Source organism: Saccopteryx bilineata, chromosome 2 (assembly GCF_036850765.1).
Source record: "Saccopteryx bilineata isolate mSacBil1 chromosome 2, mSacBil1_pri_phased_curated, whole genome shotgun sequence".
NCBI lineage: Eukaryota > Metazoa > Chordata > Mammalia > Chiroptera > Emballonuridae > Saccopteryx > Saccopteryx bilineata.
In genome coordinates this window covers 81,944,528-81,970,459 of record NC_089491.1, presented here as the reverse complement: position 1 = coordinate 81,970,459, position 25,932 = coordinate 81,944,528, and the positions used below count along the sequence as shown (strand labels likewise).

General features: G+C 36.7%; 1 protein-coding gene across 2 annotated transcripts in view; it reads left to right on the top strand.

Annotated features, from left to right (window-relative positions):
- The window catches only part of MLLT3 (MLLT3 super elongation complex subunit), a 302,003-nt gene that overhangs the window by 168,702 nt on the left and 107,369 nt on the right, over positions 1 to 25,932 (top strand). For both annotated transcript variants that reach the window (XM_066257342.1, XM_066257343.1), the window contains exons 3-4: positions 4,491 to 4,573; positions 13,292 to 13,435. In XM_066257342.1, coding sequence (XP_066113439.1) covers positions 4,491 to 4,573; positions 13,292 to 13,435 — 227 coding nt within the window. The remainder of the gene's footprint in view (positions 1 to 4,490; positions 4,574 to 13,291; positions 13,436 to 25,932) is intronic.

The window sequence follows — 25,932 nt, the reverse complement described above, 5'->3', positions numbered from 1 at the left end:
CTTTGATCTGTTCCTATTAGGCATGGATTTTAGGTGTTGGGTACTGGTAGTCTTGCATGGTACAGGTGGCTAGAGTTTTTAAACGTCTCCTAATTAGAGCCTTTGCATACATGGGTACTAATGTGTGGAAGGAGAGAAGAGACATGTTATTTATGGCTGTATCATGTTAGTTTCAAAATGACATTAGAGATCTTTTGGCCCAATTTCTTGTCTTATTTTCCTAATACTTTGTACTATCAGAATTAGAACCAGTTAGTGCTGTATACTCAACTGTCAAGAGAAGACTCATTTGTGGCTACACTTTCTATCACTTGTGTCCATTTTTTAAAGTTATAGTGATTATAGAGAGTTTGTAAAATAATTTGATGGGCTAATATCAATTCATGGTTGCTTCTGGCAAGCGACTTCTTTAGCAGTGATAAATTAGTGAAGGATGGTATAAGTCTTTTAAAAATTTAATTGAACAGACATTTGTTAAGTACCTATTATGTGACGCAGCGTTAGTGCCCAGAGTTACAGATATGAATAGCGACGGAGTTGTGGACCTCAAGGGGCTCTTTCTAGTGGAGGAGTCTTAAAGGTGCCATGCCATGTGTACCAGCCCAGAGAAGGTTGAAAGAGGAATAAGGGAGATGTCCTGAAAGACCAAACATCTGGGCTGGATTTTGACAGGAATAAGAGCTTCCAGTAATTTCTACTGAATTAATTTTCATAGTTTAAAGATCTCATTTATATGTGGAATCTAATGAACAAAGTGAACTGAGGAATGGAATAGAGGCAGAGGTGGGGTCACAGGGACTAAAGGGACAGCTCTCAGAGGGAAGGGGGATGAGTGGATGAGATCAGAGAAGGTAATGGGATTAGTAAAAGTATATATACATAACACAGAAGATACAGATAACAAGATAGCAAATCCCAAAGGGAAGGGGGAAGGGAATTAGGGGAAGGGGGGCAAAGGGAGGGTTATGGGGGACAAGGGGTGGGGATGAGGGTGTTATATTGAGTGGGACACTTGAATCCATGTTAACACAATAAATTAAAATTAATTAAATTTTAAAATTAAATATTAGTCTTTACATTTTATTATCACCTAAAAAAATCTGATGGCTTTCCAAAGATGAATGTCTTTTCAATAACTTGGTAACTTGGCCTTTTATCAAATAGTTCTTAGGATTATCTAATTCCTAAACAGTTGAGAGAAAGGATGAGTTGCTTAGATAGTATAAAGGTAATAGTGGTTAGTGATCATAGAAGAGATTCTCAGCAATGATCATGCCTCAGGTAAACCTCATTTTCAGTGATGCTGCCACTGTGCAAAGTTTGGAAAGGGATACTTAGTGAAGATGTGTTGTTGAGTGACAGAAGGAGACCCTAAATGTGGTTCTACTAGTTTAAAAGTAATTGTTTTATGTCTATTGTACCATCCCTACTGACTAAAATATTTCTTAGTTTTAACTTCGGTTTCTTTTTTAGGAACAGGGTTAGAAACTCATGTTAATGATTCTGGTTATAAGATACTTGAATAAATAAACAAGCAAACTACTTCCCCTAATTTGACTTTCTTCAGGTTGAAACTTTTATTTATTTAGTTAGTTAGTTTTTTTGGTTTTCGTATTGCTACTGATTGTCTGGCATGTGTATAAAATATTGTTTGCTTCTAATTAGGAGCTCAGGGTGTTCAACAGACATTGTTCATTGTGATTTATGAAAGTATTCCATTTAAAAATAATTGAGGTATGTGTTGGTAAACAGTTTCTTATAAAACCAGACTTCTATGGAAAATGAATACATAAGAGATCATTTCCTTTAGTGGGTGGAAAAAAATCCAAGACTTACAACTATTAGATATGCTCACTAACAGCTGTTTCTTATAATAGGAGCAGTGCGCATGCAGAATAGAGAAAATGAATTATACAAAAGGTTATATAGAGGAACAGCTATAATTTCTCTGGCTAGCACAGCAACTCACAGAATAAACTTTTTTTCAAATAACATTGGCACTATTAATCCCAAGCGACCTGGGCACTGAAACTGTTTTTCTAAAAAGGAGCTCTGCAGCCTGAAAGGGTTGTGGGTATAATGTTAGCCTCCTAGCTGGGGTGGGGTAGGGTGCATTTAATGGCACAATATCCAGGGTATTTGAATATTCATGAGAAGTTGGCAGGTGGTCAGTAGATGAAGGACTAAAGTCACTCTTGAGTCCTTGTGCTTTTTCATATTTTATTAGAGAAACTTGTAAGGGCAGGTGAGATCCCTCATTCCTGATTGACTTCTGATGATGTTGGTTTGGGGAAATGGTTTTAAGGTGGACTAAAGAAGATGGTCAAATGTTTAAGTCCTATCTTCAGTATACTTCTTTTTAACCATATATGTACTTGTGGAATGTCTAACTAATTTTCATGTCCATCATCATGATCGTCTATAATAAAAATTCCTCACACTTCTATTTCCCCCCATATATAGTCTTCTTGCATTTTAATAGCCATGCTTAGAGATGTATAGATTGTGTTCTCTATTTTAAAGTGAAAGGAAGTGGAAGTTGTCTGGAGAATTTTTAATCCAGGCCTGTGGACCTGGGTCTTCTAATCCAAGTCCAGGGCTTTCTACTTGCTTCTTCCTTTCTGTTTTTTACCTGAAAAGGTACATGACAATTGGGTATTTTACCAATTAGATTTCCTGTGTCAATTCAGTTACTTACTAAGAACTCCTGTGCTCCAGGATCTGTGCCGTGTCTTTTACATACATAATCCTGTTTAATCCTTACACTGTCCAGGAGAGGAATCTGATGTTCAGAGAATTGGCTAGTCTGAGGTAGATCCTGGATTGTCGCCCATGTTTGTCTGAGCCCTTGACACTCTTTATTATATTCCTGAGATAAATGTTTCAGTCTTTGAGGAATGAAGGGAAATTACAGATGATATTTCTGAATAAATAGTAATAAGGAACTCTGTTGAGTGTCAAACCAGCAATTCAGACAGATAGTGCTTTGGAAGGTGAAAAGAGAAGAGATGATTGATTGTATCTTGTGGTCCGGAAAGGCCTTGTGAAGAAACCGGGATTTGAACTAGCAGAGGATATTAAAAATAGCATGAAAGTGTGATGGGAGAAATAACAAAAGGACAAGTCACAGTTGGGAAATGATGGGCACACTTGAGGGGAATTGATGCATTTGACTGAAGCACAGGAGGGGTTTGGTGGCTCACTAAAGGAAGAAGGCTGAAACGTGAGCTGGGGCTCTGTTGCAGAGTACTTGGGCTACCAGGGTGTATGGCCTTGATGTTCAGTGTTACATCTTCTTTGTGATACTGCCAAATGCAATCTTTTTGTTTGTTTGTTTGTTTTTTTGTTTTTTCTGAAGCTGGAAACGGGGAGAGACAGTCAGACAGACTCCCGCATGCGTCCGACCGGGATCCACCCGGCACGCCCACCAGGGGCGACGCTCTGCCCACCAGGGGGCGATACTCTGCCCCTCCGGGGCGTCGCTCTGCCGCGACCAGAGCCACTCTAACGCCTGGGGCAGAGGCCAAGGAGCCATCCCCAGCGCCAGAGCCATCTTTGCTCCAATGGAATCTTGGCTGCGGGAGGGGAAGAAAGAGACAGAGAGGAAGGACGAGGTGGGGGTGGAGAAGCAAATGGGCGCTTCTCCTATGTGCCCTGGCCAGGAATCGAACCCGGGTCCCCTGCACACCAGGTCGACGCTCTACCGCTGAGCCAACCGGCCAGGGCCCCAAATGCAATCTTAATTAGAATAATTCCAGTTGACTTGTGATTGATTTTGGAAAATTGTAGTGGGATGAAATTATATTTAGCTTCTTAGGGTGTTTCTTATTTCCCAAGAGCTTTTCTAAATAGTGTTATCTAATAGTCTTTCTTCCTAAGAAATACAAAAGCCTTATTGTTTCTTATATATTCTTATGATGTGAATGATTTTAAGTGTTTGTATGCATACCAGTATTTCAGTAAACATTCATTTCTTGGGGAAAGGGGGGATAGTGACTTAATGGGCAACCAGTAACTGTGGGAGAATGTGAATTTGGGATTTTCTAAGGAAGGGGGGTGGTCAGGCCACTTTTTGGCACAGAAATCAGTATATCTCGGAGAAATAAGGGGTTTAGCAGTAGAGTGACTTACATCAAAGACTAGACATAGATAGTACTTTCATTAGGAAACTTTCATGCTTTGGATCATAAGGAACTATCTGCAGTTTTCCTAAAGCTTTAGGTCAGGACAATTAGAACTGAAGTCTAGTCACTCATGATTATGGCTGACCTCCCTGTCAAGATTTGAATAATTAACTTACATATCTTTTTTACATGGGATAATTATTATAGGTTCTGGAGAATAAATAAAGGACATATGATACAGATGAGGGCTTGGCAAAGGGTTGTGAGAATTGAGGATCTTGATGGTAAAATGGGATTTTTTTTTAAAGGAAAGAAAACTCTATTTGTTATTCTCATCTTATCTATTTTCTCTCTTTAATGTTGCAGTGTGCAAAGATCCACCTTACAAAGTAGAAGAATCTGGGTATGCTGGTTTCATTTTGCCAATTGAGGTTTATTTTAAAAACAAGGTATGTAATCTTTACCCATTAATCTTTCAGTAGAGGATCCTTCATTAACCAGATGATATTTAAAATAATTTTGATTCATAAGCACTTCTATCACTAGATAATTTTAAAATAAAAGTTAAATTTGTCTTTTAGGGATTTTGGCTATTGTTTTCCTTAATTATACAGGAAGTAGCTGGAAAAAGATAATTTCAATTATATGAAGTCAAATTATATGAAATTCATTAAATATTTTCTTTAATAGAATTATTACTATTTGAAAAAAGATTAATATATGTTTATAAAGTAGAAAAGATTAATTAATGTTTTTCAGTGATGTACTCCTTTTTTCATTTTCTTATTCTAGAACTTTTATAATTCTAGACTTGCAAAGTAAAAATCTCTCATTTTAAGCTGATACACACACACATAATATACCTGTGCAATTATATCAACTTGTGATATTATGGATTCTACTAGATTTAAGAGCCTTCAACAGTACAAATGTGGCAAAACAGACAGACTGTAAAATATTGGACAAATTTCACAACTTCTGGGGCTCACTTCTTTATTTATAAAGTGGGAATAGGAGTAGAGTATCTACCTCATAAGGTGGCTAGGAGGATCAGATAATGTAAAGCTGAGTGTTTACAATAATGCTTTATATATATGTAACCATTAGTAAGTGCTATGTTATGTTTAATCACACTGTTCTCTCTGTTTATTCCAAAGTAATCTTAATTTCTGAAACTTGCTTAAAAGAGAGATAATTCATACACACACACACACCCTTGTTTTTGAAAGGAACCAAGCTAATAGGATGTCATGTTGACCAAGCCAGTACTCCATAAAGTACGGTCCTATGCCAGCAACATCAGCATCACCTAAGAGAAGCAGGTTACAAGTGACATTCTCAGGCTCTATCCCACATCTCCTGAATCAGAATCTCTGGGACTGGGGCCTACGAGTCTGCATATTTGCTGGCTTTCTAGGTAATTCTCATCCATAATGAAGAATGAGAACCACTGATAAACCACTCTTTAATGCTTAGTACCTCCCATTGCAACAGTATCCCACTAGCTTTTTCAATATGTCAGTGGCCCAGCAAAAAAAAAAAAATTATCATTAAGAGATAATGCATTTTTAATTAAGCTGTAATAAAACTATCCTGAAAAATAGGAATGTATGGATGACAGGCATAGATTTTGTTTTTTATATTTTTTGTTTGTTTATTTGTTTTTCTTGGTTGATTGATTTTAGCTAGAGAAGAAGGGAGAGAATGAGACAGAAAGAGAAACAGAAATGTTAATTTGTTCCTATATGTGCCCTGACCAAGTATGGAACCAGCAATCTCTGTGCCTCGGGCCAATGCTCTAACCACCTGAGCTATCTGGCCAAGGCCATATTTTTTGTTTCTGAGTCCATCTCCTCATGTACTATATCCCTGGTATACCACCTCCTTACAAACCTGCTACCCATACCCCCATTACTTTTTTTTTTAACTATTTTTATTTTGAGAGCATATGCGGCACTAACTTATTTCTGTATAGTTAAATATTTGAATACTTACTTTGTCCTTGTCAGTTTTCTGATCCACTTAGTGGGTTTACAAGAACTTTTCATACATGAATAGTATCACTTCTAATTTAAAGGAAAGGAAATTGAGTCATTGATAGATTGCATGGCTTGTCTAAGGCCAATTTTTGAGTTTTATCATTTTATGCATCCTTAGAGTTTATTCAATGCTGTCTTAAAGAATGAACATCCATTGCCATAATGGTTGATGGAAGAATTATTGTTCAAAGTTTTCATAGGAGGTGAGAGCAAACAGCAGAAGGACCTCCATGTGATCTTGGAGTCCCACTACTGCATATTAAGGCTGTTATCCTGTTCTTGGTCGCATCATTATCCTTGTGCTTCCAGACAAGCTTGTTTTCAGTCTTGCTCATTTATTTGAGAGGTCAGACTCAGAGGGGTGGTGGAGTGTCAGTGCTTATTTTGAGTTCGTGTGTATTCGTTCTGTTTTGGGCTGTATTTGTGTCCGACAGCTGGAGCCTGTCTTTGAGAACCGTGTGTGTTTCAGAAGCTCTCAACCAGCAGGCACACTAAACATAACCGACTGTAGCACTTTAGGTTTGAAAGGATCCCGGGCTTCCCTTTCTTCCTGTCCTTGGGGAAAGCACCGGAGTAAATCTGGGATTAAAGCAGAATGAGGGGTTAATCTGATGTTGCCAAAACCAGATTTTCACCTCTAGAAAATATGCTAGCTTTATATATAATAAATGCATATGTTCTTGTTTGAACTTCGAGCAGAATATTTTCTGAGGGGAATAGACTGACATAATATCGATGTCTGTTCTCTAGAAAATATGTTCATTTGTCTAGAACACAAGCTTATGGGGCACTTTCTTTCTTAGAAAAGCTTTGTTAAAAGGAAATTGCACTCAGGATACATAGAAAGATATCACTTTCTGCAATTCTTACCCTTAGTTTTATTGAAAATGGATTTTTTTTTTGTTTTAAACTGTTGCAGACTATAAAGTGATGTTATTACTTCATTCTTTATCTTCTGGCAATTAATTATATTCATCAATATATTTTTATCTCTAAAAATGTATGCAGGTATATACTCCTAGTAAAAGTATATGGAGTAAAATGTAGAAATTTTATTCTCTTGACTCTATTTAATCATTGTTAACTATTTGATTAACTATTCCATTTCCATCTCATGTGTTTACTCAGATAAAATGTATGTCAATACAGATAGAGGCTGAAGTCACATAATGTATCATACTATAATATTTTTCTCTGACTTGTATTTAATTCACTTAGCAATATGCCTTTCCAAGTCACAGTTTTGTTTATTTGTTTGTTTATTTGTTTTTTGTGGCAGAGACAGAGTCAGAGAGAGGGACAGACAGACAGGAAGGGAGAGAGATGAGAAACATCAGTTCTTCATTGAGGCTCCTTAGTTGTTCATTGATTGATTTCTCATATGTGCCTTGACCGGGGAGCTACAGCAGACCGAGTGACCCCTTGCTCGAACCAACGACCTTGGGCTTAAGCTGGTGAGCCTTGCTCAAGCTGGCAACCTCGTGGTCTCAAACCTGGGTCTTCCACATCCCAATCCGATGCTCTACTCTCTGCACCACCATCTGGTCAGGCACAGTTTTAAATATCTGAGTGGTAATCCATGGTAATGATATATTCACAAGCAGACCTTTTTTTTTTATTTTTTGCTATTATAAACAGTGCTACCATAAACATTTTATATATTACATATATACACATAAGTTCAAATATGTATACAAATATATATATTTAAATATTTATATAAAAGAGAATTACTAGGTTAGGGTATCATACGCATTTAGTGTGTTGATAATGCCAAAGTGTCTTCTTAAAAGTTTTACCAATTTATATTCCAAATTATAAGGTAGAAAACAGGCCCTTTTTAAAATTAATTTTAAGGTTGTATAGATTGCTGTTTTACAATTTAAAGGAAAGCAGGTAAGTGAAAAATGATCATAATTTAATGTGATGATTACATTAATAAAGAAATGCTATAAGGGAGATGTCTGATTCTGATTGGATTTGGGGAGTTAAGACTTTTCAGAGGTTTTCATGCTTTAACTGGGTCTTGAATAATGAGCTTGCATAAGTGGGCAAGGGAGGGAGGTATCTTGGGATGGAGGACGTTTTAGTCATGGGGGACACTAGATGTGAAAGGCAGAATGAATGAGGTAATGTGCATTAATGGGGAACTGCAAGCGCTTCACAGTTATAGAAGAATAGGGTGTAGTAAGAGAGCAGAAGAAATGCAAGAAAGGTATTTAAAGACTATGGTGGTTATTCCAAGGAGATGGGATTTTATCTTGTAAAAAATGATGAGTCATTAAAGGCTTTTATACCAAGGAGTGATGGATGAGGCAGAATGGGGTAAGTTCCAAAACAGGGTAGCAAGGTGACCAGGTGAGGAATGCTGAAGGTCTAAGCTAAGGCAGTGGTTATGGTAACTGGAGAACAGGGGGCAGTTCTGAGGAGGAATACCAAGTAGAAGTTGAAGACAATTTCACTATAACAAGTGAGGCAGAAGGAAGATTAGAGGATGATTTTTCTGTATTTTAACCTTGGCAAGCAATTAGGATTTTTGTTTGCCTTGGTGCTATAGAGTATAGGGAAAGAACAGAGGAAAATAACTTCAGTTTAAGATAATGCATGGATTTGATGTTGCCACCGGCCAGTGTAGTAGAGATGTGAATAGAATGTGGACCACATGCATGACAGTTAAGAAAGAGCTGGGCTGGAGATATAGACGGGAGGGGGGTTGCTGTCATATAGGTAGAACTGACTCCTGTGAAGGGATGTCATCACCCTGGAAAGCTGTGCCAAAAATTAAAGGACATGTATGGGATCAGTGAAGAAAGAAAGGAAGTATGAAGGCTAAGAAGGAATGCTAGTAACTGTGAGCTAGTAGCCAGGAAAGAATGGCATCTTGATGAGAGGGAAGGCAGGTCCCATGCTGATTGGCAGTAGCAGTGACGCAACAGTGAACAAATGAGTGGAGACTATGATTTGCCCAAGTTTGGGCCAGGAGCTGGAAACATTGAATTTGTAGTACATTCTGACAGTTTCAGGTGCTCAGACTTTTGAGTAAAAGGAACTGGGTTCAAATCACCTGTTTCATCATGTGTTAGTCATATAAGGAATTCTTTTAAAGAGAAACATTGCCTTATTTGACTATGTAACATTTTAATGTATTAAAAAAGCACAAACACCTGATGATACATTGCTGGTGAGATTTTAAAATGGGGTAGCCACTCTAGAAAACACTAAGGCAGTTCCTGAAGATGATAAACATAGAACAACATAATAGAGTGGCCCAGAAATTCCACTTCTAGGTGTATACTTAAAAGAAATGAAAATACACCTTCACATAAAAACTTTGTACATCAATTTCATAACATTATTCATAGACATCAAAAAGTGGAAATAGCCCGTATGTTTATCTACCAATAAATGCATTAAAAAAACCTGGTATACTGCCTGACCAGGTAGTGACACAGTGGATAGAGCATCGGACTGGGACGTGGAGGATCCAGGTTCGAAACCCTGAGGTTGCAGGCTCATCCGGCTTGAGCAGGGGCTCATAATTTGAGCACGAGGTCTTTGGCTTGAGCGTGGGATCATAGACATGACCCCATGGTTGCTAGCTTGAACCCAAGATCTCTGGCTTAAGCAAGGGGTCACTCGGTCTGCTGTAGGCCCCTGGTCAAAGCACATGTGAGAAAGCAATGAACAACTAAGGACACTAAAGGAGCTGCAATGAATAATTGATTTTTCTCATCTCTCTCCCTTCCTGCCTGTCTGTCCCTCCCTCTGTCTTTCTCTCTCTGTCTCTGTCACAAAAAACACAAACAAACAAAAAAACTGGTATACTGTTCAATGTAATATTATTTAGCCATAAAAGAAACTAAGTACGGATATGTTACAATGTGGATGAACCCTAAAAACATTAAGCTAAGCGAAAGAAGCCAGTCATAAAAGATTATATATTGAATGTATATTTTATGTATGTTCATGTCTTTATATGAAATGTCCAGAAGAGACAATACCATAACAACAGAAGTAGATTATGGTACTGAGGAGTGTTGTGTCTGGGGGAATGAGGAACGAAGATTATTTCTGGAGTGATGAAAATATTCTAGAATTAGGTGGTGGTGATGTTTTCATAACTCTGTGTATATATTAAAATTCACTAAATTATATACTTTAGAAGGGTAAATTTTATAGTCTGTGATTTATTCTCAACAAAGCTGCTATTAAAATGACAAAGCTAATGACAAATGGAAAAATTGTAACATTTCACAGGGATGATTAATATCTGTAATACACAAGGAGTTTTTGTATAAAGTAATATAACAAATTCTAAAGCCTTGATTTCTTAATCTGCAGCTGTCCTAAATGAAATAAATGTTAAACTTTGTATTAGGTATTGTTACTATTATCCTCAGTCTTCATTTCCCCACAATGCTTAAGAATCCATCTATGGAGCCTGGCCTGTAGTGGTGTAGTGGATAAATAAAGTCTCGATCTGGAATACTGAGGTCGCTGGTTCGAAGCCCTGGACTTGCCCGGTCAGGGCACATACAACAAGCAATCAGTGGACAACTAAAATGAAGCAGCTATGAGCTGATACTTCTCACTCCTATAGCCCTCTCTCTCTTCTCTCTATAAAATCAATAAAATCTTAAAAAATAAAAAATATAAGAATCAGTGTATAGTGATAGCCAATTAAAGTAATGGCTCAAGAGTAGAACTTCGGTATCATGAAATGCTAATTATTGTATTCTCTTGGATACAATGCTATTTTGTCCTTCTAGTTTAGGAAAATGCCATTATTTTATTCATTTCACAGACATTTGTTGAATTTTTATAATGTATAGGCACTAAACTAGTTGTTAAGGATACAATGATGACTCAACCACTGTTCCTACCTTCAAGAATCTTATGATCTACCAGAACGAAGAGAGATAATAAGAAGACAGTTATTCTAAAATGTGTCAAGGATCAGAGAGATACACCCAGAGCAGAGGAGAGGCAATGTTGGGTTGGGGCTGGAGTCAAGGAAGGCTTTCAAAAAGTGAAACCTGAATAGAGAAGGCTAAGAAGCTCTCCGGGTAAAACAGAAAGTGTATTAATGGAGGTAGACAATGAAGGTAGCAACATAAAGCAAGAGTAAATACCAGAGTTAATTGAACTAGGTAAATACTGGGAACCAGCAATGGTGTTACCAGACTATCAGCTGGGTGAAAGGAATATGGTGAGATACAGAGCCAAGAGCCAGATGATGAAAGCCCTTATATGGTATTCACATGAGGTTAAATTTTTATCCTAGTGGAATTGGAAGCTGTTTAAATTTTAATCAAATAGTGAAAATGGATAGAGTTTTGTTTCATATACTAGATAATTTTGAATCCTGAATGAAGGAGAAATGGAAGATAATCCATCCTGAAATATGAAGACCTATTAGACAAAGGAGTTTATAGTAGTTTGGGCAGTCAGAGGATGACACTGTCAACTGATGGTCATTGGTGCCCATTCAGTGCCAACAGGAATCCTCAATTTGGGGTGCAGTGAAGAAGGAAACTTGATTCAGTGCAAAACAGCTCAATAGTGATATAGCAGGGCTGTGAAAAGAGCATGGCTGTGAGGCCGCCGTGGCCAGGCCCCTCTCAGGCTAGACTGCTCTGGTCTGGTCTGCTCCATGTTCTATGCCAATCTATGCTGGCCTGTGCTGGCCTGCTCTGCTCTGCGCCCATGAGACATCTTTGCTGTTTGGCTCAGCCAGGGAAACACAGCCTTCAGTGTTTGATAGAAAGGGAAAGTACACTCTTGTAGGCATAGGGGAGCTGGCTTACATAGACAGAAGTCTCTGCCCCCTCCCTGACCAGTCTGTCTTATTCAAATGACAACTTCAAGTTCTCACAGTTTGATTGGTTCAAAGGCGCTTTCCTGATTGGTCAGGATGGAGCCACCCTAATTGGTCAATGAAGATGTTGATGGGACTCCAGCTGCACAGCTCCAATCAGATGGGGAAAGCTGTAGGCATTGGTTGAAATAGGATTCCAGATACAGTGGTCCCTTGTCTATCGTGGGGGTTACGTTCCAGAATCCCCCGTGAGAGGCAAAAATCTGCAAAGTTTTATATTTATTTTATGATTTATATATATTTTAAGCCTTTATAAACCCTCCCCACACTTACAAACCTTTCTGACACTGTTATTAACCTTTCCCACACTTATTTTGCTTATTTTACCACAAAAAATTAAAATAATAAATATATAAAAATACTTATATATCGCAAAATCCTGTGGTATAGCAAAAAATTCGCGATACAAAATTAGATATATACAATTTAAAAATTTGCGATACAGGGAGACTGTGAAAAGTGAACCGCAACATGGCTAGGGACGACTGTACTCCGTTATAAGGGCTGGTTCAGATGGCAAAAACACAGTGTAGCAGGCGGTTCCTGCAGAGGCAGGCAGCTCAGTGCAGGCTTTCCCCCATCATGTAGCTTTTGTGAAAGGCTACTGTGTAGAAATGGCAGCGAGGCTGTATTTTTTGAGCCCAGTTACCCACACAGTACTAGCAGGGGTCCCCAAACTTTTTACACAGGGGGCCAGTTCACTGTCCCTCAGACCGCTGGAGGGCCGCCACATACAGTGCTCCTCTCACTGACCACCAATGAAAGAGGTGCCCCTTCCGGGAGTGCAGCGGGGGCCCGGATAAATGGCCTTATGGGGCTGCATGCTGCCCGGGGCCGTAGTTTGGGGACGCCTGGGAGGGCTTACTTAAGAAATGTTTAGGGGAGAGAATGCCGGTATTGATAATGGATATGGGGAGGTGGAGTGGGAATGGGAAGGAGCAGCTTCAGGTTGCTTAGGATTCTGGTTGGGTGGCTGTGCTGGTGGTATCATACCACTTGAAAGCTTGCAGGAAAGATGATGAGTTTATTCTTTTTGGTTTTCCCCTAACATAAGAAACAATTTATCAGATAGTTTCATTTTGCTTTGTAGATAATTCCATGGTAATATTTCCCCCAGTATTTCTTTGACATTTTAGCTGTTAGATGTCTGGCTCTTTTCTGTTGTTTATGAGAAGTAAACCTTTGCTTTCTAAATTTCTATTTATACCTAACTCTCTCTTTTTATTTTCTTAATATTTTTCAACTTCTAGGAAGAACCTAAGAAAGTCCGCTTTGATTATGACTTATTCCTGCATCTTGAAGGCCATCCACCAGTGAATCACCTCCGCTGTGAAAAACTTACTTTCAACAACCCCACAGAGGAGTTTAGAAGAAAGTTGCTGAAGGCAGGAGGGGTGAGTGCAACTGTCTGGTGAAAAGCCTTCCAATGAAAACTAGTTGCCAGTGTGTTAAGAAGTACAATAATGTTTTGAGAGAGGCAAAAGAGATGAGATACCATAATGGCTTAATTATAGACATGAATTGAGATAAAGAGTTAAGTAAACAATAACTTTTTAAGTAGATAGACATTAATCTGAATTTACATTGTTGGATAGAATAGCCTTATAGTCTGTGCAGTTCAAAAAGTCCAAATAGTAAACTACCCTCAATCATATTACATGTTTGAACTGTTTAAATACACATTTTTGTTTGTTTAAATTTTATGTAGGTAAAGATGGATTTCCCTTTCTAAGATAATGGTGACAAAGGTGTGGTAAATCTTTGCCTGTGTGATCTGTCTAGGATGTGGAAAATATGTGATTTCTTACAAATATAAACGTTCTGAAATGTTCGCTTGTGGCTATGTAGGCTGACAGCACTATTAACTGGTCAAAATTTACTGTACAGTGGATCCCATTGGGATCATCAGCCTCTACTTCCTGTGTCATCTTATGTTGGCAGTTCAGAACCCTTAAAATGTTGAATCTAGAATTTAATTCACTTTGTTTTTCTGGAAGCTTTTTGATACTTTTGCATCCATGAACTTAACATTATATGTAAGCATGTGTAGACCATAAATCCTCAAGATGTCTCAAACACTGCTAGAATCTACCTGAGGGCTTTGTAGGAAAGAGTTGGGTTTTATATAGCATAGATGTTCCTTCCCTGTATGGGGTTATGGATGACCACTTTGAGAACTTCAGAAAAGCTATGGGTCTTCTCTTAAGAAAACAGCCATAAATATAATTGTATGAACATTTTGGGTTATATGGAACCCCTGAAGTCCATTTTTTGGAGTTCTGTTTTGCCAAGCTCCTATCCTTTTAGTTGAACTTTGCATTTGAGACATTGCAAGTTCTTTACCACAATTTATTTAGTACTGTACTATGTCAGTAGATTGTGGGTTAAACAAGTATTGGGCCAGCTTTGAAAATTATTCACCACTTATAGTATTTTATGGGGAAATGTATTTTCAAAAAGAAGTGAGCTTTTTTCCTATGGAAATGTGGGAAACAAAGGATTAACTTTTTTCTATTCAAATTCACAGACTCCTTGAATTCTATCCTCAGGAGATCTCAGGGTTCCCTACCAGTTGAGACTAAAGGAATCTCACAAGTGAAAGAAAAAAAAGAAAAAAAGAAATGGGCTTTTGTAATAAAACAATTTATTTTTTTGGATTAAATTTATTGGGGTGACATTGGTTAATAAGATTGTATAGATTTCAAGTATCCAGTTTTATGCTACATCATCTGTATATTACATTGTATGCCTACCACCCAAGTCAAATCTTCCATCACCCATATATTTGACCCCCTTTACCCTTTACTATACCACCAACCCCCTGAATGAACTGGATCTTTTCTGATCTTGGAAGCTAAGCGGGGTTGGCCCTGGCTAGTACTTGGATGGAAGGCAATTCATTGAAAAGTTAAGAATTTATTATATATTTATTAAGGAAATGATGCTTCTTTTAATTATAAAAAGGAACTCTATTTTGTTCTTTTTATAATTACTAAGCGCACAATGTCAATATACTGTTTATCGAGGGCTATGCCCTTAAAAATGAACTGGTCCATTTTAAATCCTAGCTCTCGTTATTTTTCGTTTTACCAAAGTGGCATTTTATGCTTCAATTATTTCTCTTGGGGATGCAGTTAGGTAGGTAATTGGAGCTTGTGAATTATGGAACTTGAGTATACCAGGCTTCTGATGAGAGTCATAGGAAAAAGTAAATACGACACAAGAACTTTTTAAAACAACCACTTAGTCCCAGAGTACTCAAGGGTTGCCTATGAGCTGGAGCAGAGGTTACAGGTCATTGATAATGCAGTGGAGTGTATTACTGCCTCCTGATAAGGTTTTCAGTCGATCTCTGTCTTTTACTATACTCAACCTTTATCTCAGAATTATCTTCCTTGACTTCTAACTTTTCTTCTTCGAGTTTAAGTGCTGTTTGAAGCTAGCAGATTTTTTTTCTACTAGACTTAGATTATGTCCTGACAACTCTAACATAGTGAGCTGAAATGTGAAATATTCAAGCACACCAGTTTTTTGACATAAATTCTTTAAGGAATTAGTGGTTCCAGTTAATTTTGTGATAAAATTAAAACTTAAAAACTCATTTGAACTAAAAGTAATCACATAGATTCTTTTCATTTCATATGGGATGATTAGTCTTTTATGGAAATGTGAGAATGTATAGAGGACTACACATTTGTTGTCTTACCTAGATTTTTAGCTAGCTTATATTATTTTTATCTGATATATAAACATTTATCATTGTCTTCATATAAATTGATCCTATCTTTGAGTACTGATTTATGAACATTTTGATTTTATTAAAATTTTTTCAGCTTTATTAAGATATAATTGCCATATAACATTGTTTAAATTTAAGGTTATACAAGCTATAGCATTAGCTAACACCTCTATTATGTCACATAATTACCATTTATTTTTGTGGTGAGAATATTTAAGATAATACTCTCTTAACAAATTTCAAGTATATAATTCAGTAGTATAAATTATAATTACTATGCAGTACATTAGATCCCCAGAACTTAATCATCTTATAACTAACTGGACCTTTGTACTCTTTGACCAACACTCCCCACCCATTTCCTCCATTCCCTGGCAACTACCATTCTAATCTCTATTTCTATTAGTTTAGCTTTTTTAGATTCCAAATGTAAGTGATATCATACAGTATTTGACTTCTCAGTTTGACTTTCATTTAGCATAGTGCCCTCAAGGTCTATTCATGTTGTCCCAAACGGTCCTCCTTTCTCATGGCTGAGTAATATTTAATTATTTATTTATTTAAACACACACGCAAACGTACATGCACACATGCCACACATGCACACACACACACATCTCTCCTTTGTTGATGGACACTTAAGTTGTTAACATATCTTGGGTATTGTAAATTATACTGCAATGAGCATAGGAGGTACATATCTCTTTGATGTCCTGTTTTTATTTCCTATGGATATATACCCAGAAGTGACATTGCTGGATCCCATGGTACTTCTATTTTTAATTGTTTGAGGGACCTCCAAATTGTTTCCCATAGTGGTTGCACCAAAATACAATCCCACCAACAGTGCATGAGGGTTCCCTTTTCTCCACATCCTCAGTAACAGTTACTGTCTCTTTTCTTCTTGACAATAGCCATTTTAACAGGTGTGAGGTGATGATATCTTATTGTGGTTTTGATTTGCCTTTCTCCGATGGTTAGTGTTGTTGAGCACCCTTGTATGTACTATAGGCCATCTATATGTCTTTTGTGAAAAAGTGTCTCTTCAGTCCTTTGTCCATTTTTTAATCAGATTGGTTTTTTGTTTTGTTTTGTTTTGTTTTTGGTTATTGAGCTGTTTGAATTCTTTTTTTTTTTTTCTTTTTTTTTTTTTTTTTTTGCATTTTTCTGAAGCTGGAAACAGGGAGAGACAGTCAGACAGACTCCCGCATGCGCCCGACCGGGATCCACCCGGCACGCCCACCAGGGGCGAAGCTCTGCCCACCAGGGGGCGATGCTCTGCCCATCCTGGGCGTTGCCTTGTTGCGACCAGAGCCACTCTAGCGCCTGAGGCAGAGGCCACAGAGCCATCCCCAGCGCCCGGGCCATCCTTGCTCCAATGGAGCCTTGGCTGCGGGAGGGGAAGAGAGAGACAGAGAGGAAGGCGCGGCGGAGGGGTGGAGAAGCAAATGGGCGCTTCTCCTGTGTGCCCTGGCCGGGAATCGAACCCGGGTCCTCCGCACGCTAGGCCGACGCTCTACCGCTGAGCCAACCGGCCAGGGCCTTGAATTCTTTATATATTTTGGCTATTAACCCCTTATTAAATATATTATTTGCAAATATTTTCTCTCATTTCATAGTTTATCTTTTGATTTTGTTGATGATTGCCTTTGTTGTGTAGAAGCTTCTTAGTTTGATGTATTTCTACTGTTTATTTTTTGCTTTTTCTGCCTTTGTTTTTGGTGTCTATTAGAAACCTTGCTCGTAACTATGTCTCTTGAGATAAACTCTTTTTCCCACTGGATTTTGGGGTGAAAGGTGGGGGTACTGTATTTCTTATACCTAACCATTGCATAGATGTGTATATTCTACTTTTAAAAGAAAGAATTAATCCTTCCTGCATATGTACTGTGTGAAATTACTATGTATAGCTTGAGGCACGAGTAGAGTAAGACTACTGTTTTGGCTATGGTTCTTTTTCTCTTGTACTTTTTTTCTTTTAAACCTAAGGTACATAGCACTATTAAAAGTTGAACTTAGCTTTTCAAGAGATCAGAAAGGTTGTTTGTAGAGCTGGCATCATCTTAGAAAAATGCTTTCAGCTCTTAGAAAAAAAAATGATTCCAAAGAACTTTTCACCAGAAGAATCTTGAGAAATTGCAGAATTTTTTCTACTTTACAATCTATAAACCTAGAACTAAATGACTTTTTAATTTATTGATTTTAGAGAGAAAGGAAAGGGGGGGGAGAGAGAGAGAAACATTGATTTCTCATTCCACTTTTTCATGCTTTCATGATTGATTCCTGTATGTACCCTGACTGGGATTGAATCCTCAACCTTGGCATATCAGGACGATGCTTTAACCAACTGTGCTACCTGGCCAGGGCCAATGACAGCCTTTTTATGGTCAATAACATTCTCTTTCTTTCACTGGATTTAAAAAAAAAAATGTTGCAACTTTTTTTTCTAAGCTGTCTTAGAGAAATCTTAGTGTACATTCCCCTTTGAAAAGATGTATCCAGTTCTCCTATTGAACAGTGCCTAATATTAAGGATATCCTTGCTCTAAAAGCATAAAGAAAAACTTTTGTGGGAAGAACTAGTTTCTGAGAATATTGAAATAGAGAATGATTTCACTTACAGAACCCTGAAGATAGTTTTCTCTAAGTGAGTGACTTTATTGGAGCTTGCTAGGGAAGTTGTAGATTTGGTTTAAGGCAGTGGTTCTCAAACTTTTTGAAGTTGGGGCACATTTAAAATCCTACAAATAATTGTAGGCACACTATATACAAATTTCTCTGAAATATGTTATAATAATTAAGTCAAATATTAAAGAAAAAAAATAAAGTCCAAGAGTGCTTTTATGGTAAGTAAACAAAATAGATATGACAAAATTAAATTTATTCTGACATTAAAAAACATTTTTATGTTACATTTTTTGAGTTATGCCTTTTAGAATTCGTAAAAAAGAGGGGTTCAAAAATAAAAAAACTGACAAAAATGTTATCTATATATATAGATACATTCTTAGTAAAATTTAGTAAATTTGAGGTCCTGGTGCAAATGTGTTAAGTTTTTTCATTCTTATGTTTATGAGAAACTTGAGCCTGATGTGTCCTAGCGATTTCTCAATGTTTGGGCATCTATTTGAAAGGCAAACTGTCATTTCCTCATCAACACATTGAAGAATTCCTCTCTTTTTTCTAATTGTGTTGAGGGTAGAAAATCCTAATTCACATAAATAGGATGTTGAAAATTGTAGTAAAATGTTCAAAGCTTTTTTAGATATTGCCACATATTCTTCTTTTATAGAAATTCAAAAGGCTTCAAGGGACAATTCCTTATGTTTAATCATCAATCCAAAACCCCCACCATACATATCATCTTAACTTTACACCAAACAAAGGATAGAAGAAACTTGCCTTCAGTCTTTCTGGGGAACATGGGGTGTAGTGTAAACAATCCAGAACCACAGTTTAACAGCCTTTTGCAACCTAATCAGGCAAGTGAGATGGGGGTTGGGCAGACTATCAGCTTACAGCCAATTCCCCACACCTCTGTTCCCCAAAAATCTAAACTCCAAAAACCCGGTTGGTTTTTTGGTCCCCAACAGGCACATATTTCTCTGGAATATCATAGGGCGTACCTGGAAATCTTCTAAGGCACACACTTTGAGAACTACTGGTTTAAGGTCTAGCTTCTGTCAAGCCTTAGGTAAGAAAAAGACAGAAGGTAGACATCATGAAATGGAAAAGAACAACCTGAGAGCTTCTGAAAGGAGATTGCCTTTATTTTGAGGGGTTTTGTTTTTTGTTTTTTCTGATTGGTAGCCAGAGTAAAGGACAGTAAACAATATACTCTTGAGGGCAATACTTGATATAATTTATTTGTTCTTGAATTTTAAGCAAAAGGACCAAGTGTATCCCATGGAGAAGCACCTCTCAATTCCACTGAGATAGTCTTATATGCTTTTTAAAAAATGAACTGAGAATCTTTTTTGAGTGATTTTTAAATATACTCTTCAAGATGGCAGGATTCACAATAGATGATTTTCTGTTTAATTGATAATCTTGGTAGCTGAAATTCAGTCCTACTGAAAAACTGCACAAGGGTTTGACACCTGTCACATTTGATTGAAAGAGGATGAGTTTTTCTTTTGGGTGTTGGTAAAATAAAAATATAGGTAAGTGTACATCATATCACTAAAACTTGTCATTCTACTGACTAGGTTTCCTGTTGGCAAGAGAGGGTGGTACAATTGGAAAACATTTCAAATCCACCAGATTTGAGTAAAAACTTCAGTTTTATTATCTTCTAGCTGAAGACAATGATTACATCTTTTTAAATGTCAGTTTATCATCTCTGAAACGGACCAGGCAGTGTTTTCCTCACTGGGTCTGTGTAACCATGTTATGTGGCTCATAGTAGATACCCTGTCCTTTGGTTCCTTTTCCTGTGACTGCTGCTTTAGAAAATCACCAGATCTTCAACAACTTTTTTTATCAAAAACTTAAAGGTACAATGCAAAAAGTTCGTTATTTATAGTGTAACCTATTCTAAATATATTCACAGGAAAAGATAGTTACACCAGTTAGTGTGACCAGCACATTGATGGACCTGTGTTAGATTTAAAGATTAGCCCATGGTGTCTTTCTTCATGGGGTTTAATACTTGCCATTTATATAAAGTGAAGCAGACGTCTATTTGGAATATCATTTTTTAAGATATACATTTTCTCTGGAAAAAGGATAAGTTCTTACAATTGTTCTTAACTCTAAATTTCTAACAGATTAAAGGCTTCTTAGAGCCAAGAATATTCCCTAAGTAGCTTTGTTCAGCAGGTAGATGCATCCTTATGTTTCTCTGAGAAAGCACAAAGGAGACAAGCATTTTGGGAGAATTGAATTTATTTTACAGCTACTCTCTTTTATTTTTTGGCCAAGAAATCAAGTTGTCGGCTTTGGTTCTGTTGTTCTTTATGAGATAGTAGTAGGGTGTTGGTGGCTTCTTTTTCTTTTTTATTTCTTTCTTTTCTCCTCAATTAAACAGGGCAAAGTCTAAACATGTTGTTCAGTCTATTTCTGAATCACTGGCAAGCAGTTAATTTTGAGGACTGAAAATTAAAGCTAACCACAACAGTTGTTAAAACTAGGGTTTCTATAGGCAGAAATCCAATTCTGTTCAGACACCACCTGTTTCAATAGGACATTTCAGACGCCGATTTGGCAAGATTTGCTGGAGAAGACATGGGGAACATGCTTCCAGTCTGTTAAGCCTGCAGCATAAAGCAGTCCTGTTTTTCAGAGTGACAGTTGCATTAATATATGGTATATTTTTACAAGGAATAAAATGGAATCGTTCTGAAGCTCTGCTTATTGTAAAGTGGAATTCAAATCCATAGTGGACCCTCAACAAGGGGTTCTGCTTATTAAAAGGCCAAAGACATCTTAAGATAAGGAGTGTTCACTAATGCCATTGTGTCAAACCATCTGAACATAGCATTTTATCTCAGTGTTCTGGAATGAATCTTGTATAGGGTGGTTTGCTATAGCCTTTAATAGGAGAGTTTAGAACCCTTCTAATTTATAAAAGGTACAGATCTCATTTTCTCACCTTAAAACTTTAACTTTTTAAATAGGTAAATATACACTCAGTACAAAATAACATACAGTGAGTTGAATCTTCCTTTAGGCCGCCAGTGAAGCTACTGAATAACCTTTTACATAGTTCTTTATGCAGATGATGAATATATCTGTAGGATAAATTCCTAGAAGTAAAATTGTGACTCCAAGGCAAAATGAAATTTAAATTTTGATATACATTTACAAATTGCATGCCAAATAAGTTATATTATACTGTGCTTGCATCAACAATATGTGAGAATACCAACTTCTCCACATGGTAATTTATGAAAAAATTTCCCTCAATCTGATTATTGAAAATAATATCTCATTTTAATTCACGTTTGTCTTATGCGCTATGATGAGCATCTTTTCATATGTTTAAAAACCATTTTTATTTCCTTTGAAAGACCACATTTTAATGTATTTCAACTTGGAAATATTCTAAGTGTTTCAGTTTCAACTTGAATTTATGGGTACTCTTCCCACATGCTTACAAAATGATACGGAAGCCTCTTTAACCAAGGTCTGTGTTTTCAGAATTTTTTTCAACATGTAACAAATTATGTTCTTAGGAACCGATTTGTCAAGATTTTGGCTTCTAAAAATATAAGTGGCTTTTGTGGCAAACTCATCTCAGCAGTACCCAGACATGGATGGATGGCTGCTTATTTTTTAAATGACTCTAAAATTTAATACATAAAATTATTTTAGTGACTGTTACTGGACAGTTTCAGTGACTTTTGGATATTTGTTTGGGGGCAAGTATTCTTTTTTGTTATTTTCTGATACTTATCATTCTATAATTTTCTGCTTCAAAAAATAAAAGGATGCCACTGTTTTCCACCAGCACCAATAAAAGGTTATGTATTTGAATAAATGGAAGATCAAGCAGGCTGCCTTATTTATTTGGTGGTTTCTCAGAGCTGAGGTTAATTTTCCGTCATATTTGGTATTTTCTCCTTTCTCTATCTTTGGTCCTCCCTCCCCCTCCTAAAATTAAGTCATGAAATTAGAAAATAAAAATGATAAATAGGATGTCAAAATTTTGAGCCTTAACATTGATCTCATAAATTTTTAGGGAAAGCATGGTCATGGTACTAGAAAGTTATTTATGTTATTCAGCATATTCTGTCATTTTATGGTTTAATGTTTTCTGAAAGTCGGTCACATAAATTGATTGCAGGATAGATACAGACCTTTGAAAGTCTGTACCAGAAACTATTTGTGTTATAAGATAGTCTTCCTGCCTTCTTGGTTACCTATTTACCTTTTCAGGAAGAGAGGGAAAAATAGGGGCACATTCTTCAATCAGTGAGAAGCTCAAATACCCTTACTGCATAAACTGAGCAAAGGCTAAATGAAAAATAAAAAACAACACAAAAAATGAAACAGGTCCGTGTCCCTGGAATGTATGCTAGGAGGAGTTCTGCTGCATGTTCAAGCTGTTGGTATTGGATGGTGTGCCATGATTCTTGTGACACGTCTCCCCAGAGGCGCACTTTAGCTGCCGATAGGTAGGGGGTCTTAATCTTGAAAGGAAGTGCTGTGATATCTGAAAGAAAACCATCACTTCACTCTGCCCCTAGCTCTTGCCCCCAGTGCCCGAAAAGCCAAGAAAATAAGAAATTACTAGAAAAGAAAACGAATTAAAGGATGTGAATCTTGGAGAATTTCAAATAAAAAATGAACAATTCTTTCTCTTTTTAAATAGAAAAATGTTACAATTGAAAACTTGGTTCAGTTTCTTTCTCCCTTTTGGGTTCAAGTAGTTCATTATGAACGTCATTATGCACTTGTTTCAAAGCTGTATACAGAGTTTGTCTAATCTCTCTGAGTCTGTTCCCTTACTAGGATGGTAAAGCAGTGCGTGTGAGAGCAGCTGTTTTCAAAATAGCCACATTGGCTATTTTGGGGGTTTAATAATCAATAATATTAAGTAAAAACAATTTAGGGGTAGGAGGTAGAGAAAGGAGAAGGAAGTTATGATTAACATTTTATTTTCTGAATTTTTCTTGTTCCACAAATTATAAGAAAACCTGACAGTGATCAGGGTCTTAGGTTGCTGTTTAAAAATAGAAGTCTGAGTCTCTTGAAATAGATATTTGTGTTTAATTTTCGAGAAGTGAGGATAAATCATAAGTGGTTTGATATAATGATTCCCATAAGAGACATAGCCATGATGTGATAGAAAGAATGTTTGATTTGAAATCTGAAGGCACAAATTCAATTTTCAGATCTGCTTCTGATTTACTTTGGGGTTTAGGTTGGTGTAAATCTAAAATAAGCATAATATCTCTTTCTTCCCACTTGAGATTATTAAATAAAATGTTAGTACATAGTTAAGCAGTCAGCAGTCAGCAAATAATTGTTTTCTTTATTGAAATTACTTCTTTTTTTTCCTACAGGCTTTTATTATGCTTTGATATAAACCATGGTGTGTTTTTTTTACACCTAAAAAAGTAAAAATAAGACATTTCTATTCCAAGTCTTTGACACAATAATGGCACTCCACTAGAAAGAATATATTTTAGCTTCCAGGAAGAATTCGTTTTTTTACTTAATTTTGAAATAAGTATGTGCTAATTTTAGAAACACATAGACTATCTAAATATGCAAGAAGAAGAAAATAAATTGATATAATCCCTGCAGTGACTGTATTTTATATTGTATATTTTATATAGATAAGATCTCATGAAATATTTATATTTTTACTTACTATATTAAACATAAGGATACCCTAACCATAAAACAAACTAGTTCATTCAACCATGGAGTAAAAGTGAAGTTATAATAAAAATTTAGTTACCTTTGTGAATTTCAGTCTTAACATTGACTCTTAGTGACTAAAGGATGGATTTGGGGGGGCTGTACTGACACAAGTCTAAGCATATGGTTTCCATGGTGTCTTTGGCCAAATTAGAAATAAGTACTTCCACTTCTCCTAACCCCACGAAGCCCCAGCCCAAGGAACATGGCATGACTAGTATAACCTAGCTGGATTTCAGCTTGTCATCAGCCCATTGACCAAGCATTCTTGTACAGAATACAATCTGGACAATCATGCATAGTAGTGGCACTGTTTATAGGTTCAGACAAAAAGCAGATTTTGATGTAGAACACAACTACTTCATCTGAGAGAGTCTGGGCAGGAGTGACCTGGGGAAATAACAAGTGAAAATTTCCTGAAAATTTGTTCTCACAGTACAGCAGATTGGAATAGCCATGTCCTTTCAAAGCTTTAGTCTGGTCTCTTGTTCTGCCAGTCTGCTTTGTGTTTTTAGCTTATGACACTATTATTCAACATCGATAGGTATCTAAAGGTCTGGTTTAAACATGGGGAGCAAGTGATCTTCTGATAAAAACCATTGTGCTTCAAATGTCAGTGACTATGAGACCAGGGTAACTCTTTGAAAGGACATGGTCACAAAAAGAGGTATCACAAAATGGGTAGTGATTTATTATTTTTTTAAGTAAAAATTAAATAAAGTGGAATTTTCTTTTCTGATAATTTTGAGCTCTGACTACCTTAGTGAAGAGAGCGTAGTTAACTCCAGACCAAGGGTATTCTAGATCTTAGTAACAGTCACCATTAGTAGGAATGCCTCCTGCTATGTTCCAGTTTTACGATACACTTGATCTGTTTTGACTCTTCACATAAGTCCCAGAATTGGGGCTGGAACTTTTTCTTGTTGAGTCTTATTTCTTTAATGTCCTTTCTATATTTTTTCTCCCTAGATTTGTCTCTATTCTTTTATTTTAAACATTTATTTAGAATTCATTTCAATTACAGTTTACACTCAGTGTTATTTTGTATTAGTTTCAGGTGTACATCACAGTGGTTAGACAATAGTTCATTTCTTTTGACCATCAGGCTCCTCCCCCAGGGTCAGGTTTCTTGAGCTTCTCTCTCTCTTCATGCGCATTACACCCTGGCATCATCTTATCTGAATCCTGTTCTTGCTGTTTTGTTCTTCTCCTGAAGGGATTTTTGTGGTTTATATGCATACTCCCAGTTTTGGCTTAGTTCCTTTTTCTTTCTGATTCAAAAAATATTATAATTAAAATTTTATTCTGAGTTACCTTTTTTTTTTTAAAAGAAAATACATTGAGGTTAATTAAGGATGTATGTGCCTCTGCACTGCAGAGCAGTTCAGGGTGACTGTCTCACAGACACAAGAAAATGCTGCACTTGATTAATCAGCCTTGAATGCAATAATCCAAGCAAGCTATTAATCAGCCTTGAAGGTATGAATTGTTGAGATACGCAGAAACTTTCTCACTGCTCCATTATCTGAATACCTATCCTGATTTCTTTTGGTAAAGAAAGCATACATAGCATACGAGTTGAAAGGACAGACTCTGTTATAAAAGACTTTTTTCCTGGTGCTGGCGTTGGCGCTTAGTAGCTGTGTAACTTTGGACAAATGACTCATCTCTATTGGTTTTTTTTGTTTGTTTGTTTATAAAAATGAAGAAAACATACATATACATACAGTTTTGTAACTGAAGGGATTCTTTGATATAATAAGTCAAGCACCTTGTTCAGCAG